At 40.2% G+C, this 13,870-nt stretch overlaps 1 protein-coding gene across 1 annotated transcript in view; it reads left to right on the top strand.

The window, feature by feature from the left end:
- Nucleotides 1–13,870, top strand: part of Mtrex (Mtr4 exosome RNA helicase) — a 60,300-nt gene that overhangs the window by 33,699 nt on the left and 12,731 nt on the right. The window contains exons 17-22 of the mRNA NM_001034093.1: nucleotides 407–579; nucleotides 1,075–1,143; nucleotides 4,167–4,295; nucleotides 4,769–4,879; nucleotides 8,766–8,954; nucleotides 10,371–10,534. Of these exons, the coding sequence (NP_001029265.1) occupies nucleotides 407–579; nucleotides 1,075–1,143; nucleotides 4,167–4,295; nucleotides 4,769–4,879; nucleotides 8,766–8,954; nucleotides 10,371–10,534 (835 nt within the window). The remainder of the gene's footprint in view (nucleotides 1–406; nucleotides 580–1,074; nucleotides 1,144–4,166; nucleotides 4,296–4,768; nucleotides 4,880–8,765; nucleotides 8,955–10,370; nucleotides 10,535–13,870) is intronic.

Below are 13,870 nucleotides of genomic sequence, written 5' to 3'. Positions count from 1 at the left end.
TGAAGAGCCACTGTGGTTGCACATCCACAAACTGAACGTTTGTGTTCATACAAAGTTTTGGAACTATATAATGGCAACAAGTGCAATGCATAGATTGCCAGAGAAACAACAGCTAACACTAGATCAAGCGTAATGGCATGCTGTAGGGAGGGAGTTCACACTGGATGAAGGCCAGTTGGGAGTAGACACATAGGCAGTAGGTTAGCACAGAGGATGGTGCATGCCTATAGGGAGACAGAGAAAATACCCTTATAATAGAGGGAAGGTAGAGGAGACACAGTCCTCCTTACATCATTCAGTAATTGGCTTGGGTCTGTAGATTCCTAGTAGAAAAGTGGTCTTGGTTTTAATTTAGGTGAGGTACATAGTAGTTTTGATAGCATTGTGACCTGTGCTTTATTTACAGAGGTAAAGAACTCGGAAGAACAGTATAATAAAATAGTAATTCCCAATGAAGAAAATGTGGTCATCTATTACAAGATTAGACAGCAACTTGCCAAGCTGGGAAAAGAGATTGAAGAATATATTCATAAGCCAAAATACTGCTTACCCTTTCTACAACCAGGCCGTTTAGTAAAGGTATGCCATGGTTCTATATCAGGTACTCGTACTTTAGAGGATATTAAATATTTTGATGAAAGACTTGCTTATGTTGGTAAAGTGCTTCCTGCTACGGGAGGTGAGCAGGATCTGACATTTCACTTTGTCCCCACATAGGAGTTTCCATGAAGCCTTTTAGTCAACACATCTCAGCTTTCTAATTTTGAAATGGTATCTAAAAGTGAGCCCATTTTAAGTCTCCAATCAGTAGATATAAATACTTAATATTCTCAGAACAAATAGTGTTCTCTTTAGCATATGTTTGTCATTAAGAGATTCCTGGGGACCAACCAATGAAATCTAGTGTTGGTTTTTTGTTTTGTTTTTGTTTTACTGTAAAATTAATTCACTTCCTTGTGATCTTTTAAACACTAGGGAAATGTTAAAGTCTTATTAGCCTGTAATGTAGGTTTAGAAGGCTCCAATTGCACTTTGAATATAAACACAAGTTTTGTCTGCTTGTTTTATTGTCAGGTGAAGAATGAAGGTGATGATTTCGGCTGGGGAGTAGTGGTGAACTTCTCAAAAAAGTCAAACGTCAAGGTAAGCTGCAGCTCTGCAGGGACTCGGATTTGCCAACAATAGAGTCTCCTTTCATGAGACCACGCTTTTGTTTCTTTTTCCTGCATTTCCAGTTTGAGTGTTGGAAAAAAAATTAGTTTCTGCTGTTTGAATTTAAAGGAGATATCCATTTATTAAGATTCTTTTATAATGGAGCCATTAATAAAGGAAAATTGGCAGATATTTATATGAGTAATTTGGAATAATTATTGTTTATGAAATAAAATATCTGGTTAATTTTTTGGAAGAGTGACTGATCTTGAAATGTCAGCCATGTAGTAGTAGTATTTATTTATTTTAGTTGCAGTGGGCATTCTTCGTTAGGCTAGTAAGTAATCTCAAGCCATGGTAACTGCATCTCCACATCTGGTTTTATCTTTAAAATGGAGAGTTTGCTTTTAAAATGATTGACTAACTTCTCTGTTCCAGGTAAGTATGGGGTCATTAAGAATGAAGCCTTGAGATGCACCTTGTAGTGTTAAAAGCTATTTGTTGTCGAAAATAGTTAAGGTCTTTCACACTCACCCTTCATTAAATTATCTTTATTAGCAATCACTAATTTATAGGACTCCTTTTGAAGTATTGTTAAACTCATCCCATTTTCCAGTTTACTACATTTTCAGGGTTTGTGGATATGAAATCTTGTGCTCATTTGTTTAGAAGACAGAAGTAAGCAGATAACAGGAATTCGAAGCAGTATAATAGCTACTGTATACAAATTCTGTCCAATGCCCACCACCATTTGGCCTTGTTTCTGGAGTAGGATGAGAACTGGGCATTGAATCTATCCATAGTCATCCTGGACGGTAGTAGCCCTATGCCCTAGGGAGACCTGTGGCAGCCACTGGGGGCCGGGCCAAGAGAACTACTGTAATTTAGTATCACTATCTCAGTGCTCAGTCTCAACCACGGGCAACTAGGAGAAGCATGAGAATTGCTGCTGACTAAAACTGAAGAGTTTAGCTCCTGAAAGTGATCCCTCCACAGTGGGTCACAAGGAAGGGAGCCCTCCTGTAATTTGGGCCTTGCATTGAAATTTCTGTCACAGTGAGCTGGGAAGAGGGATGAAGGGAAGTAGTAGTTTTGGCTGAGATAACACAATTATTTGCTGTCGTTACTGATTTTTAGTGATTTTTGTGACTGGGCGATTTTTTGAGATAGTCCTCTTAAATGGCTGTCTTTCGTGGTTTCTTTCCTGTACTGCCATGCTACCAATGTCAGGGCTGTAGGAAAAGTAAGATCTTGCATTTTTAAGAAAGAAAAAAATTATACCTAATCTAATTATATCTTTAACTTCTCAGTACACAAAGTTCTAAAAATATTATTTGCCTCTCTTAATCTTTAGCCTATATATAAAAGTGCCACACTAAATATTGAGAATTCTGGACAAAGATAGAATGAAGACTTGAGTAGAACACAGTAATTTTCTATTTCAATTGATCAAGAATCTGTTTTCGACCAATCTGTATGTGTTCTTCTGATGACTAAGACTGTGAAATACATTTTATTACTTTTGAAATATTACCTCAATATATACATTGATTTTGTGCCTTTTACACCATTTGCATAATAGTGTGTATGAGTGCACACACTTTGCATTACTATGCATATAGTATGTGCATGCTCACACACACTTGCCACTGTACATACGCAGTGGACAGCTTTTGGGAGTTGGTTCTTCCACTTGGGGTTGTCAAGGTAGAACTCAGGTCTTCAGACTTGCTCATCAGACACTTACCCCATGGGCCATGTTCCCGTCCCACTCACAGTTTCAGCAGATTCTTTTGTCTGGGTATACTGTGTACTCTCACACTTTCAATTAACCCATTCTCCAGATCGTAGACTACATTCTACTTAAACATGTTGTTTGTTTTCCATTTTGAAAATATGACAGTCTCAGGAGAAAATGATAGTTGGTTTTAACTTTGAAACTTTTTTGAATATCAATGATGAGGAAAAGCTAATTTTCCTTCTTGACTGAAAATACTGGAGATGAAGTTTGCCTTGTTTGGAGACATTGATCTAGTGATTGTGCTTCTGATTTGTATTTCAAAATATGTGTTACTTTTGTTAAGGTATTGGTAGTTATTTGCAGAAGTAGATTATAGATATTTTATTATTGTAATTGTTATGTCATCTTTTTAGAAATGCTCTGGATAGAGCCCAGCAATCATGTCGTATACCTTCCGACGAGCTTTCCTTTTATTTAGTTTATATTAAAAAAAACCCTTATTTTATTAGAAGTGAGAAGAAATTCTTTACTGAAAACTAAATACATCAGTCCCAGAAGATGTGATTAAACCTTACGCAGTGGCTTAGTGCTGCGGTCTGAGTGTTCGTTTTGATTTTTTTATTGGGGAGGGAGAATGAACATGAAGTTAGAATTAGGGAGGTGGGTAGGAGTAGAGAATCTGGTAGAGTTAGAGGGGAAAGAAAATGGTCAAAATATAGTGTATGAAAAAGAATTTTAATGAAAAAGCCCGTCATTGGGTGAATAAATAGTTCAAGGCCAGCTGAAACTATAGAGCAAGACCTTGTCTCAAAGCAGCCTAAAAGCAGACAGTCAGATGTGGTTGCATCTGAGGATGTTAGGTGATCTTATCTTCGAGGACGTAAAAGGACTAGATGCACCGTCACGTGGTGTGATGTCCCATGGAATCATGTAAGCAGTAGGGAGTGTCTTGCGTGTTGCTTCTTAGGGAGAGAAATAGATTTAGTTTTTGATACAACTGATTTTGTGATTTTTTTAATTTTGGCATAATTTTATTACACACTGCTCAGTAGAAACTTGATATTTGATGTCACTGGTGATCATGGTCATGATATTATGTTAGAATTAATAAGTAGCCGTACTTTACCATTGGCTAGACCACTCTGAAGGATATAGAGACAACATTTTATGAAGTAAACATTTACTGGGCTGCCTTGCAGTCATGTATGTTCTGAGAAAATAAGCCCTGTGTACACCCAGAGTTAATGCACTTCGCTCCATCCTGCCTCTCTAGCCCAATTCTGGCGAACTGGATCCCTTGTATGTGGTGGAAGTGCTCCTGCGCTGTAGCAAGGAAAGCCTGAAAAACTCCGCCACAGAGGCAGCAAAGCCAGCAAAGCCGGATGAGAAGGGGGAGATGCAGGTTCGTCTGCCTTTTCATCTTCACATCTTAGTCTCCGTCACTGTGCTGTGACCATGCTGGACTAAACATAAAGCACGCTTTCTGAACTAGAGGGTTCCAGGTGTCTTAACGTTGAAATCACCTCAAGTCTCTGCAGGGGTTTGTGAGAGCTGCTCAGTTTTTCTTTATCAAATTAGAACCAGGGAAATAACAACAAAGAGAACTGAATAATTTCACACAGATTTCAGTCTTCTTGGCTGTACTGCCTTCTCTTCACGTGCTTTTTTCTTCATCTCATTCCACTCTGTCTGGAGCTTGCCTGCTCCTTCCCTGACTCCTTAACCTTTTGTGTGACTCTTTAGATTTGCTAGGCTTTGTGGGAAGTAGTTGGTCTACAAGGATTATTTATACCTGTGACATACTGAAAGTGCTGCTTTCTTCCGTGGATGCAAGTTTGGACATGTGGGATTTAATCCTCCTGTTGTATTTTGTAGGTTGTTCCGGTTTTGGTGCATCTCCTGTCTGCCATCAGCACTGTTAGACTCTACATTCCAAAAGACCTCCGCCCCGTGGACAACAGACAGAGTGTCCTAAAATCCATACAGGTATAAATGTCCACTTAGAACCTAGATAGAAATTTTATACAAATAGGATTTATCCAGAGATGATTGAAATGCTTTTACATGTATTTCAGAAAAAACTACAAACACATAATAGTGAATCAGAGCAGAACTCGTAGATCTGTTCTGAGTACAGCAACAGTGTGTATTACTGAAGGGAGACTCATAAAACTGCACTGTTAACCTTCACTGTGCTATGATAAATAGGATTTTCTGATTCATAAACATGAAAAAGTTGGTTAAAATAGTTGAATAGCACTTACTGTACAATACTATAGAGAGAATATTCCCTAGAATATGAGAAAATAGTGGTAAGTAGATTGCTTTCATTTTAGAGTTGGGCTCTTTGAAAAGATTTCTTTTTTTTTCTGAGTATTTTCCCTATATGTATGCACACATCCTGCAGCCGGTGTCAGAGGAGAGGGTTGTATATCCTGGAACCTGGAGAGCTGGATGGCTGTGAGTCATCATGTGGCACTAGGAATTGAACCTGGATCCTCAACAATAAATGCTCTTAAATGACAAACCATCTCTCTAGATTGTGGGGTACAAACTTTCAAGTTGTGGTCCATAGGCTTCCTAAAATTAGTGCTTCTCTTGAGAATTTTTTTAAAATGTTTATGGAGATGCTAAGTACTGTTCTAAAAAAAAGTACTCCTAATACACTAATAACAGTGTACACTAACAGTCCATTAGCAAATAAATTGGAAGGGAAATTAAATACACTGCTCCAATAATTTTTTTCTAATAATTCAAAACAGTGCCATAGCTATGAGCAGATATGTACTTGATTATTTTTCAGTTAGCACAAGTGCTGCCGTTGTCTGGGGAAAGCGATTAACTTTGTTCTTCAGGAAAATGTCACGATTGTTTTTCTGTTTAGACTTTAAATTGGAATGAATTTTTTATTGAGGTAAATTGCTAGCTACCTGGCTTTACTTGAGTACGGAAACATCCTACTGTAGCCCGTGTTCAGTCAGATGTTAACTTCAGCAGGAGCTTCACATTGTCTCGGTTTGTCTGAACGCATCAGACAGACTGGTTTCCCCTTGATCTCATCAGTCACCTGTTCAAAAGACAGGAAGAGTTGCAGATGAGCTGGCTAGAAGAACCTCTTCACTTGAGGACCAAAGAGTCCTCTTTTGCTTCTCACTGTACATTTGAAAACTTCAGAACTAAAATTTTAGCCTGGCAGTGGTGGTATACCCAGCGCTAAGAAGGTAGATCTCTCAGTTTGAGTTCAAGGACAACCAGAGACAGGGCTACACAGAGGAACCTTTGGGGTCTGTTGGGAAGGTGGGGAATAGTATTTCTTTGTCTTTATACTTAGACCTATATAATCCATTTTCTTAAAAAGAAGGATTGGCGGGCTGGAGAGATGGCTCAATGGTTAAGAGCCCTGACTGCTCTTCCAGAGGACCTGGGTTCAATTCCCAGCAACCACATGGTGGCTCACAACCATCTGTAATGGGATGTGATGCCCTCTTCTGGTGTGTCTGAAGACAGCCTACAGTGTACTAATATAAATAAAAATAAATAAATCTTTAAAAAAAAAAGGATTGGTTAAGCTCATGAATAAAATTATATGACTTTGCTCTGACATATTTCCCTCTTTGAATAGAGCAAACATCTGGTAAGTTGCTGGTAATTTAAACCCTTTGCAGTTTTGGTTTTTATTCTGTAGTCGGGTTGGGGGAAGTGGAGGGATGACATTGAGTTATTAACCATATTTAAGAGAGTAGGGCTTCCTAAGCCCCTCCCCTTTTTCTGCGGGCCCTGAGGAGAGATGCTCAGTTGGGGGCTGAGTAGGGTGAGGGACTCCTCAGGACTCCTCAGCAGCTAAAAGGGCTTTCTTCCTCTCTGTCCTTGCTGGGATGGGTAATCCAAGGCTCTTTAACTCCTTGAGGTTCACCACTATTGCTGTAGCCATGTGTTGTCACATAAGGAAGTGAGCTTTACAGAGTTGTCATTGAGAGCAGTGCCAGCCCATCATCAAGGACGCAAGAGTGGGCATCACTATTTAAATTGCAGAAAACAACTTGCTTCTCATCACAGCCCAGAATGCCCTTTAGTGGACCTTCAGTGCTTGCTCTACCACCTTCTTGATGTCATCGCACTTGGCAGCTTTCTCCTGGTGGCTTGTCAGATCCACAGTGGACATGTTGCAGGCAGGAACACCAAAGGCCATCCCGTGAGCTTCCCACTCAGTTTGGAATGGCCCTTCCCTAGCTTTGGCAGCAGCAGTGGGTGCAGTGATACTAAAAGCTGGGTAGCCCCACAGCTTTCCAGAGGGGCCATCCACAGTCTTCTGAGTGGCAGTGATGGCGTGAATCGTGTCATGGGGTCCTTCCATGATACCCAAGTTGTCATGGTTGACCTTGGTCATGGGGGTCTAAGCAGTTGGTGGTGCAGAAGGTGTTGCTGATAACTGAGTTACCATACTTGTACTGGTTTATGCCCATCTCAAATGTGGGGCCTCAGCAGAGGGGGCAGAGATGATGACAGCTCTTTTTGCCCCACACTTGAAATGGGTCCTGGTCTACACTATAACAGTGAAGACACCAGCGTCTCCCAGTTTGCTGTTCTCAGAGTGTTGGGAAGATGGGCATAGGCTTCAGTAGATGACAGGTTCTCATTCTCAGGCCTTAACTGTGCCTGGAGGATAGGCAGGACCTATACTGGAACATGTAGACCATGTTGTTGAGGTCAGTACAGGGTGCAGCAGAGATGAAAGCTCTCAGAATGACCTTCACTGCCCTGTCTCATGGATGACGCTGTGGCAGAAGATGCAGCTGTCTCTGAGATGGTGAAGAACGGTTACTAACTCTTTGCTTCTTTTTCTGAGATAAGACCTCATTGTGTTGTCCAAGTTGGTCTCAGACTCTTAAGCTCAAGTAATCACTATGCATGGGCATCCCAAGGAGCTAGGACGACAAGTGCACAGCACCTCACTCAGTTAATCCGCACAGCTCTGTTTACCCCACGGCCAGTCCATGCTGGGTCAGCCCTACCCACGGCCAGTCCATGCTGGGTCAGCCCTACCCACAGCCAGTCCATGCTGGGTCAGCCCTACCCACGGCCAGTCCATGCTGGGTCAGCCCTACCCACGGCTAGTCCATGCTGGGTCAGCCCTACCCACGGCTAGTCCATGCTGGGTCAGCCCTACCCACGGCCAGTCCATGCTGGGTCAGCCCTACTATTCAGACTCTAGTTGACTTTTAGAGTTCCCAACACTGGCTTCTCCTATTGGTGGATAGAGAAACCATGGGCCACACCTTCTTTGAACTCAGGATCTTATGTAATCATGTAACAAAAGTTAGCAAAAGGAGTCTTTTTTAAAGTTTAATTTCTGACTCAGTAGTACCCTGGCTAGAAATGCCCAAAATCATGTAAAAATTGAATTTTCCACATAAATGATATGAAATACATAAGATAGTTACATAAGGTGGCAAGGTGTTACACCAAGTTAAACATTCAGTAGTAGTATTGGTAAGTCATGCCAAACCCAAAACTAATGGGTCATGCTATGAAATGCTAGATATATTAGAGAATTGTAATATATTCAGCTGGCATTAAGTTGTACATAGCAACTGAACAGGAATGTTCCAGTCGGGTGGTGTTTATAACTCAGGGGGTTGAGGCAGGAAGATGTCAAACCATAAACTGTGCAGCAGAGAAAGGCCCTGGCTTATCCTGTCCCATGTTCCCCAAAGCGGAATTTTCGAAAACAAATGCCATGGAAAATTGCTCGCCAGCTGTGGGAAAAATATACGTAGAGTCCTTTTTGTGGCCTTAGACATAGTGAAAATGAACACAAAGGGAAAGTGGTTTAATATGACCTTATTAATGAATTTTGTGTATTTTATTTCAGGAAGTTCAAAAGCGGTTTCCCGATGGTGTTCCGTTGTTAGATCCTATCGATGATATGGGCATTCAAGATCAAGGACTGAAAAAAGTCATTCAGAAAGTAGAGGCTTTTGAGCATCGAATGTACTCGCACCCACTTCACAATGATCCTAATCTGGAAACTGTGTATACCCTTTGTGAAAAAAAGGCACAGGTATGGTAGAAACAGATTATTTCAAAGCTTTTTCTTTCTTCCATGTGTGTTTTACCTGTATGTGTGTGTATCACATTCATGCCTGGTGCTGGAGCAGGCTTGAAGAGGGTGTGGCTCCCCTAGAATTGGAGTCATGGTGCATGTGTGCAAGAGCAATGAGTCCTTATCACCCAGCCAACTTCCCAGCTCCCGGAAATAATTTTTATAGTAGGGTTCTATGTATTTCATTAAATATGTTATTTTCTTATCCTGTTTTTATTTTCTGAAGTGCAAATGTCTAGCTGTCTTTTAGATAAATTATAAGTGCTGGAGCCTGACAGCCATTGCCAGTAAGTCAGGATTTTCCAGGAAACTTAGGGCAGCAGAGCACAACAGAGATTCAGGGTAGCTCAAGTGTGGAGCCCCAGGAAGGAGAGGCACTGGGATTAGTAGCAGGTTTATTTCAGTCAGTGTGCAGTGTGGTTTCACCATTATGCTAGAAAACCATCTTACCTGGGCTTTGTTCTAACTTATGCTTTATGCCTCTTGCAGTGTTTGCCACAGTTATTGGCTCTATTATGTAAGCATTTCAGTCAAAGAAATCCTAGGACATTCTTTTTCTGAAGGCCTGATAGTCTTGCCAGTTCACATACTGCAGTCTAGCATAGAAGTCAACATTATGACTCAGGAGCTGGTATGTAGTATCCCGTCTCAGTTTTGTCAGTAGTAAAATGCAGGTTTGATATTGTTACCCTTGGTAACAATTATTAAATGACTATCCTGTGCTGGGGATTGGATTGGAGGCCTTGCTTGTGCACACTAAGCAGGGGCTCTGCTACTGAGCCTCCCCACCCTTGCTGAAGAGCAGGGAGAGTGATGGAACTCTTGAAGTCGGGCTCACCAGTAACCTGAATAGACAGAACTGTTCAACACCTTTATTGTTTCTCCTTCGTTGTACCTTAATATTTCAAATAATTCTTTTTAATTCCTAAACTTTTCTTTGGGTTTTTTTCCTGAATTTAAATAATCCATTTCAGAAAATGATTGCTTTCTTATTCTTACAGAACCAGTTGGAAAATATGTAATATTTACTGATTATCTGATTTAAAAACTCATTCAATTAAACCTAGAGGTACACTTTATTTTAGTTATTCATTTCTGCATATTAAATAATAGATCGTCTTTAACGAGGGCATTTTGCGTTTCTACATATCTAACGTTTCGACTCATGTTTGAGAACTTTTCAGGCACATCCTTCCTCTCCTGGAATTGCATCTAAGCTCCTGCAGCATCCACACACTCAGCTGTCTTCAAGTGTCAATGAAGGATATGACTAAGGCGACCTTACTAAATAAACTGCTTTTATGTGGGACGCTGTTGTTTATCCAAACCACATGACACTGTTCAGTTGTTAACTGTCTGCTTTACATGCCCTAGATTGCAATAGATATTAAGTCTGCAAAGAGAGAACTGAAGAAAGCAAGAACTGTTCTGCAAATGGATGAACTCAAATGTCGTAAGCGTGTTCTAAGAAGGCTGGGTTTTGCTACATCTTCTGATGTCATAGAGATGAAAGGACGGGTGGCTTGTGAGATAAGCAGGTAAAATGGCCTCTGCTGAGACTTTGAAATTACGTTCTGTAGTTTACACGGACAGCACTTGCTAGAAAACAGCTGCTGTGAAGGTACCCTATTGCTATGTTTTCTATCAAACACATTTTCTTGTGTGTTGAGATTCTTCCTATATAATTTGTATTTATTACATCTTAGTTTATATATCACCCTGGTTTTTTTGTTGTTGTTGTTGTTTTTTTGTTTGTTTGTTTGTTTGTTTTTTTTTTTTTTTTTCTTTTTTTTTCGGAGCTGGGGACCGAACCCAGGGCCTTGTGCTTGCTAGGCAAGCGCTGTACCACTGAGCTAAATTCCCAACCCCCTCACCCTGTTTTTTTTAATCCTTTGAAAATGTTCTGCCTTGACACTTAACTCTAATGACCATAATTCATATATATAAGGAGGAACACAAGAGACTGAGCACATTTCATTCAAGTTTGGGGTAAGAGTAAGACATAAGACACCACAATGGCATATTAAGGCTGCAGCTTAACTTTGGAAACAGAGTCAGCTCTATTTTGTCTCCACAGATGGAACTCATTTGTAGAAAGGAAATTATGTTGAAAACAGTAAATGCACAGTACAGCATACATACAGTCCTTTTTCTTCATCTCTACTCCCTGCACAGTATGTATAGTACAGTTGGTCAAGTAGCATCTATATTGTCTTAGTGCTGTGAGTAATCAGACATGACTAATGTATGTGTGGAGGTTTAAAGCTCTTGAACACTCCAGGGAGTTGGTTTCCTTGGGATTACCTAGGACTGACACCGCATGGGTACTAGAGGACAGCTGGGTTTGTTTGTTTGTTTGTTTGTTTTGTTTTGTTTTGTTTTGTTTTCTGAGTTAGCAGTTCAGGAATGGTTTGGTCACATGGTTCTGGCTCAGGATACACATACACCCCACCTCAACCCACTCATGGGCCCTAGTTGCAATGAGATAGTCATTAAGTAAAACCCTAGCAGACTTGATAAAGTGAGTAGTATTTGAATAGATAGGTCTTTCTCCCTCCCTATTCTCCCCTTCTCTTTCCCTTTCTCCCTCTCCAGGTGGGTCAGTTTGGTCATCTCCATGGCATGACCAACTCAGAGTGATGACCCTACTCACATGGAGACTTAGGACTCTAGCATGAGGTGGAAGTTGTTTTCTGATGGTGTTTTTTAATTTAGCTCAGATTCTACTGCAGTAGAATCAATCTTTTGGTTACATCTAGTTACAAATGCTCCTAAAGTCAAGTAGAAAACAAAATTCCATCTCCTGATAGGAAAGTAGCAGCTGTCCCATAGAACTCCCTTCTGTGGTTAAAGTGCTCTGGGCCTTCACTGTCTTGTGTTGTCATTAGCCATGGGTGATGATTGGGCACTTGAAATGATTACTCAAGACTAGGAAACTGATTTTTAAAATGTGTATTGTTAACATTGAAGTTGTCACATATACAGGGGCAGACTGTGTATGGCAATGCAATTGTAGAAGATGATACAGAAAGGAAAACAGTTTTTTTCTTTTTCAGTCCATCTTTAAAATCCATCCATTGTTTTCCCGTCATGACAAGTGTTTCCTGCTTCAGAAGCTAGCCTGACGCTGTCCCCCATTTGAAAGGCATAGGCTGGTGGCCCATGAGCTGCAGTATTCTTCCTGACAGTGTATCTGGTTTTGTCCATGTAGTGGTGGCCATCATTCTCAGTGCATAGAAGATAGTTTTGAAACTTTTTTTGAAATGTCCTCAGAGAATCACAGACTTAGGAAATGGTTTGGTTTGGAGCATTTCTGGGACAGGCTTGTTGTTGCTTTTTATCTGTGTCAGCACTAGAAACTACCGAAGTGATGGAGACGAAGCAAGACAGCCCTTTGTTACAGCTCACTGTTACAGATGGCATGATGCTAAGTTCCCCAACCAGAGAAGCTCAAACCCAGAATTTTAGGTCTAGTCTTCCTTTTAAATACACAGACTATGCATTTGGTTGGTTAGCAGGCCAGGTAAAGCCTTCTTGTTGGATTTGATTCGTCCTCTTCAGCGTGTGCTGTGCTTTAGCTTTCCTACTCTAGAGGTAGAGCAGGCACCACGATGTAAGTGATGGTCCATATACTAAAGGCTCCCTTAAAGAGATAGTACCTAGAGTTGATGGTAAACGTAGAACTCAAGTATACAGCCTGATTTCATCTCAGAACAACGAGTATCAACTTTATCCTGATATGTTTCTATTTATAAAAGTAACAATGTATCAAAGTACATTACTTTTTTTCAAATGTTGTAAAAGCTCTAAGTCAGTCTGGAATCCTGTCTTTGTTTTCCTTCTGTCTTTCTAAAGCCTACCCCTGACTCATGAGCTTTCTTTTTCCTACCCAGATAATTGCACTGCCCTCTTTTAATTGTTCATTGTGTCTTGAGAGTCACTACGTGTTTTGTGGACTGCTATCAAGTTGTTTCCGTGCTCACTTTGGCTGCACATGTACTAAGGAACATAGGAACACAGGAATGTCCTTGCCCCTGTGCAAGGATGACAGACATACTAATACACCTTCCAAAGTATAGGTTTTGTCACATTGTTCTATTTGGTAAAAGTTTTTCAATGATTCCCTGTTTATTTAGAATAAATTCCAGAATTTCTAATGTTCTTGCCTTCCCTCTTGACTCTTCCAACTCCCACAGATACCGTTCCCTTTGCTTGGTATGACCATGACCCCACATGCTGTAGGGTCCTTCTCTCTGTTTTCCACTGCCTTCTGAATCTTGCTGTGTGTCTCTGCAGTCTGCCTGTTGGCCTGGCAGGTTCATATACAACCAACCTCCTACACTTCCTTTAGAGCAGTCCTTAGGTCACTGGTGTGGCCTTGGCTACTGCTCTTCTTCCTCACCCACTATTTCTATTTCCTTGAGGTAGTCTTGCCTCATTTCTGTTGTTGTCTGCTTTTGTTCAGCTTAGGGCCCAGTTTACCTTTATTAGACCCAGATCTAATTTTTTATTTACTTTGAAGTTATAGTGATAGATTAGCAGTTTGCATCTTTATTCGTTCACAAATAAAATATTCTTAAATATACAGAAAATTTTATCTCATTATGAGTAAATGTTCTAATAATTACTGAATGGATCTAGTAAATCCTTAATAGATAGAGAGTAATTTATGAGATTCTTAACCAACTTAAAAACAAAAAAATATTTAAGGGAACAAAGTAGAAATATAAGATTCTTACTCATTGAATTAATTGTTGAAGAGAAGGAACTTAGAGTTTTGGGGGTAAAACTGGAAGCATCTTATTTTCTGAAAGTATTACTTGAAACAATAGATTTTCATGTTTTTTTGACTTGTATATCAAAGTTTCCATAAT

The sequence above is a fragment of the Rattus norvegicus genome, chromosome 2, assembly GCF_036323735.1.
Source record: "Rattus norvegicus strain BN/NHsdMcwi chromosome 2, GRCr8, whole genome shotgun sequence".
In the NCBI taxonomy this organism is placed as follows: Eukaryota; Metazoa; Chordata; class Mammalia; order Rodentia; family Muridae; genus Rattus; species Rattus norvegicus.
This window is presented reverse-complemented; position numbering and strand designations above follow the sequence as displayed.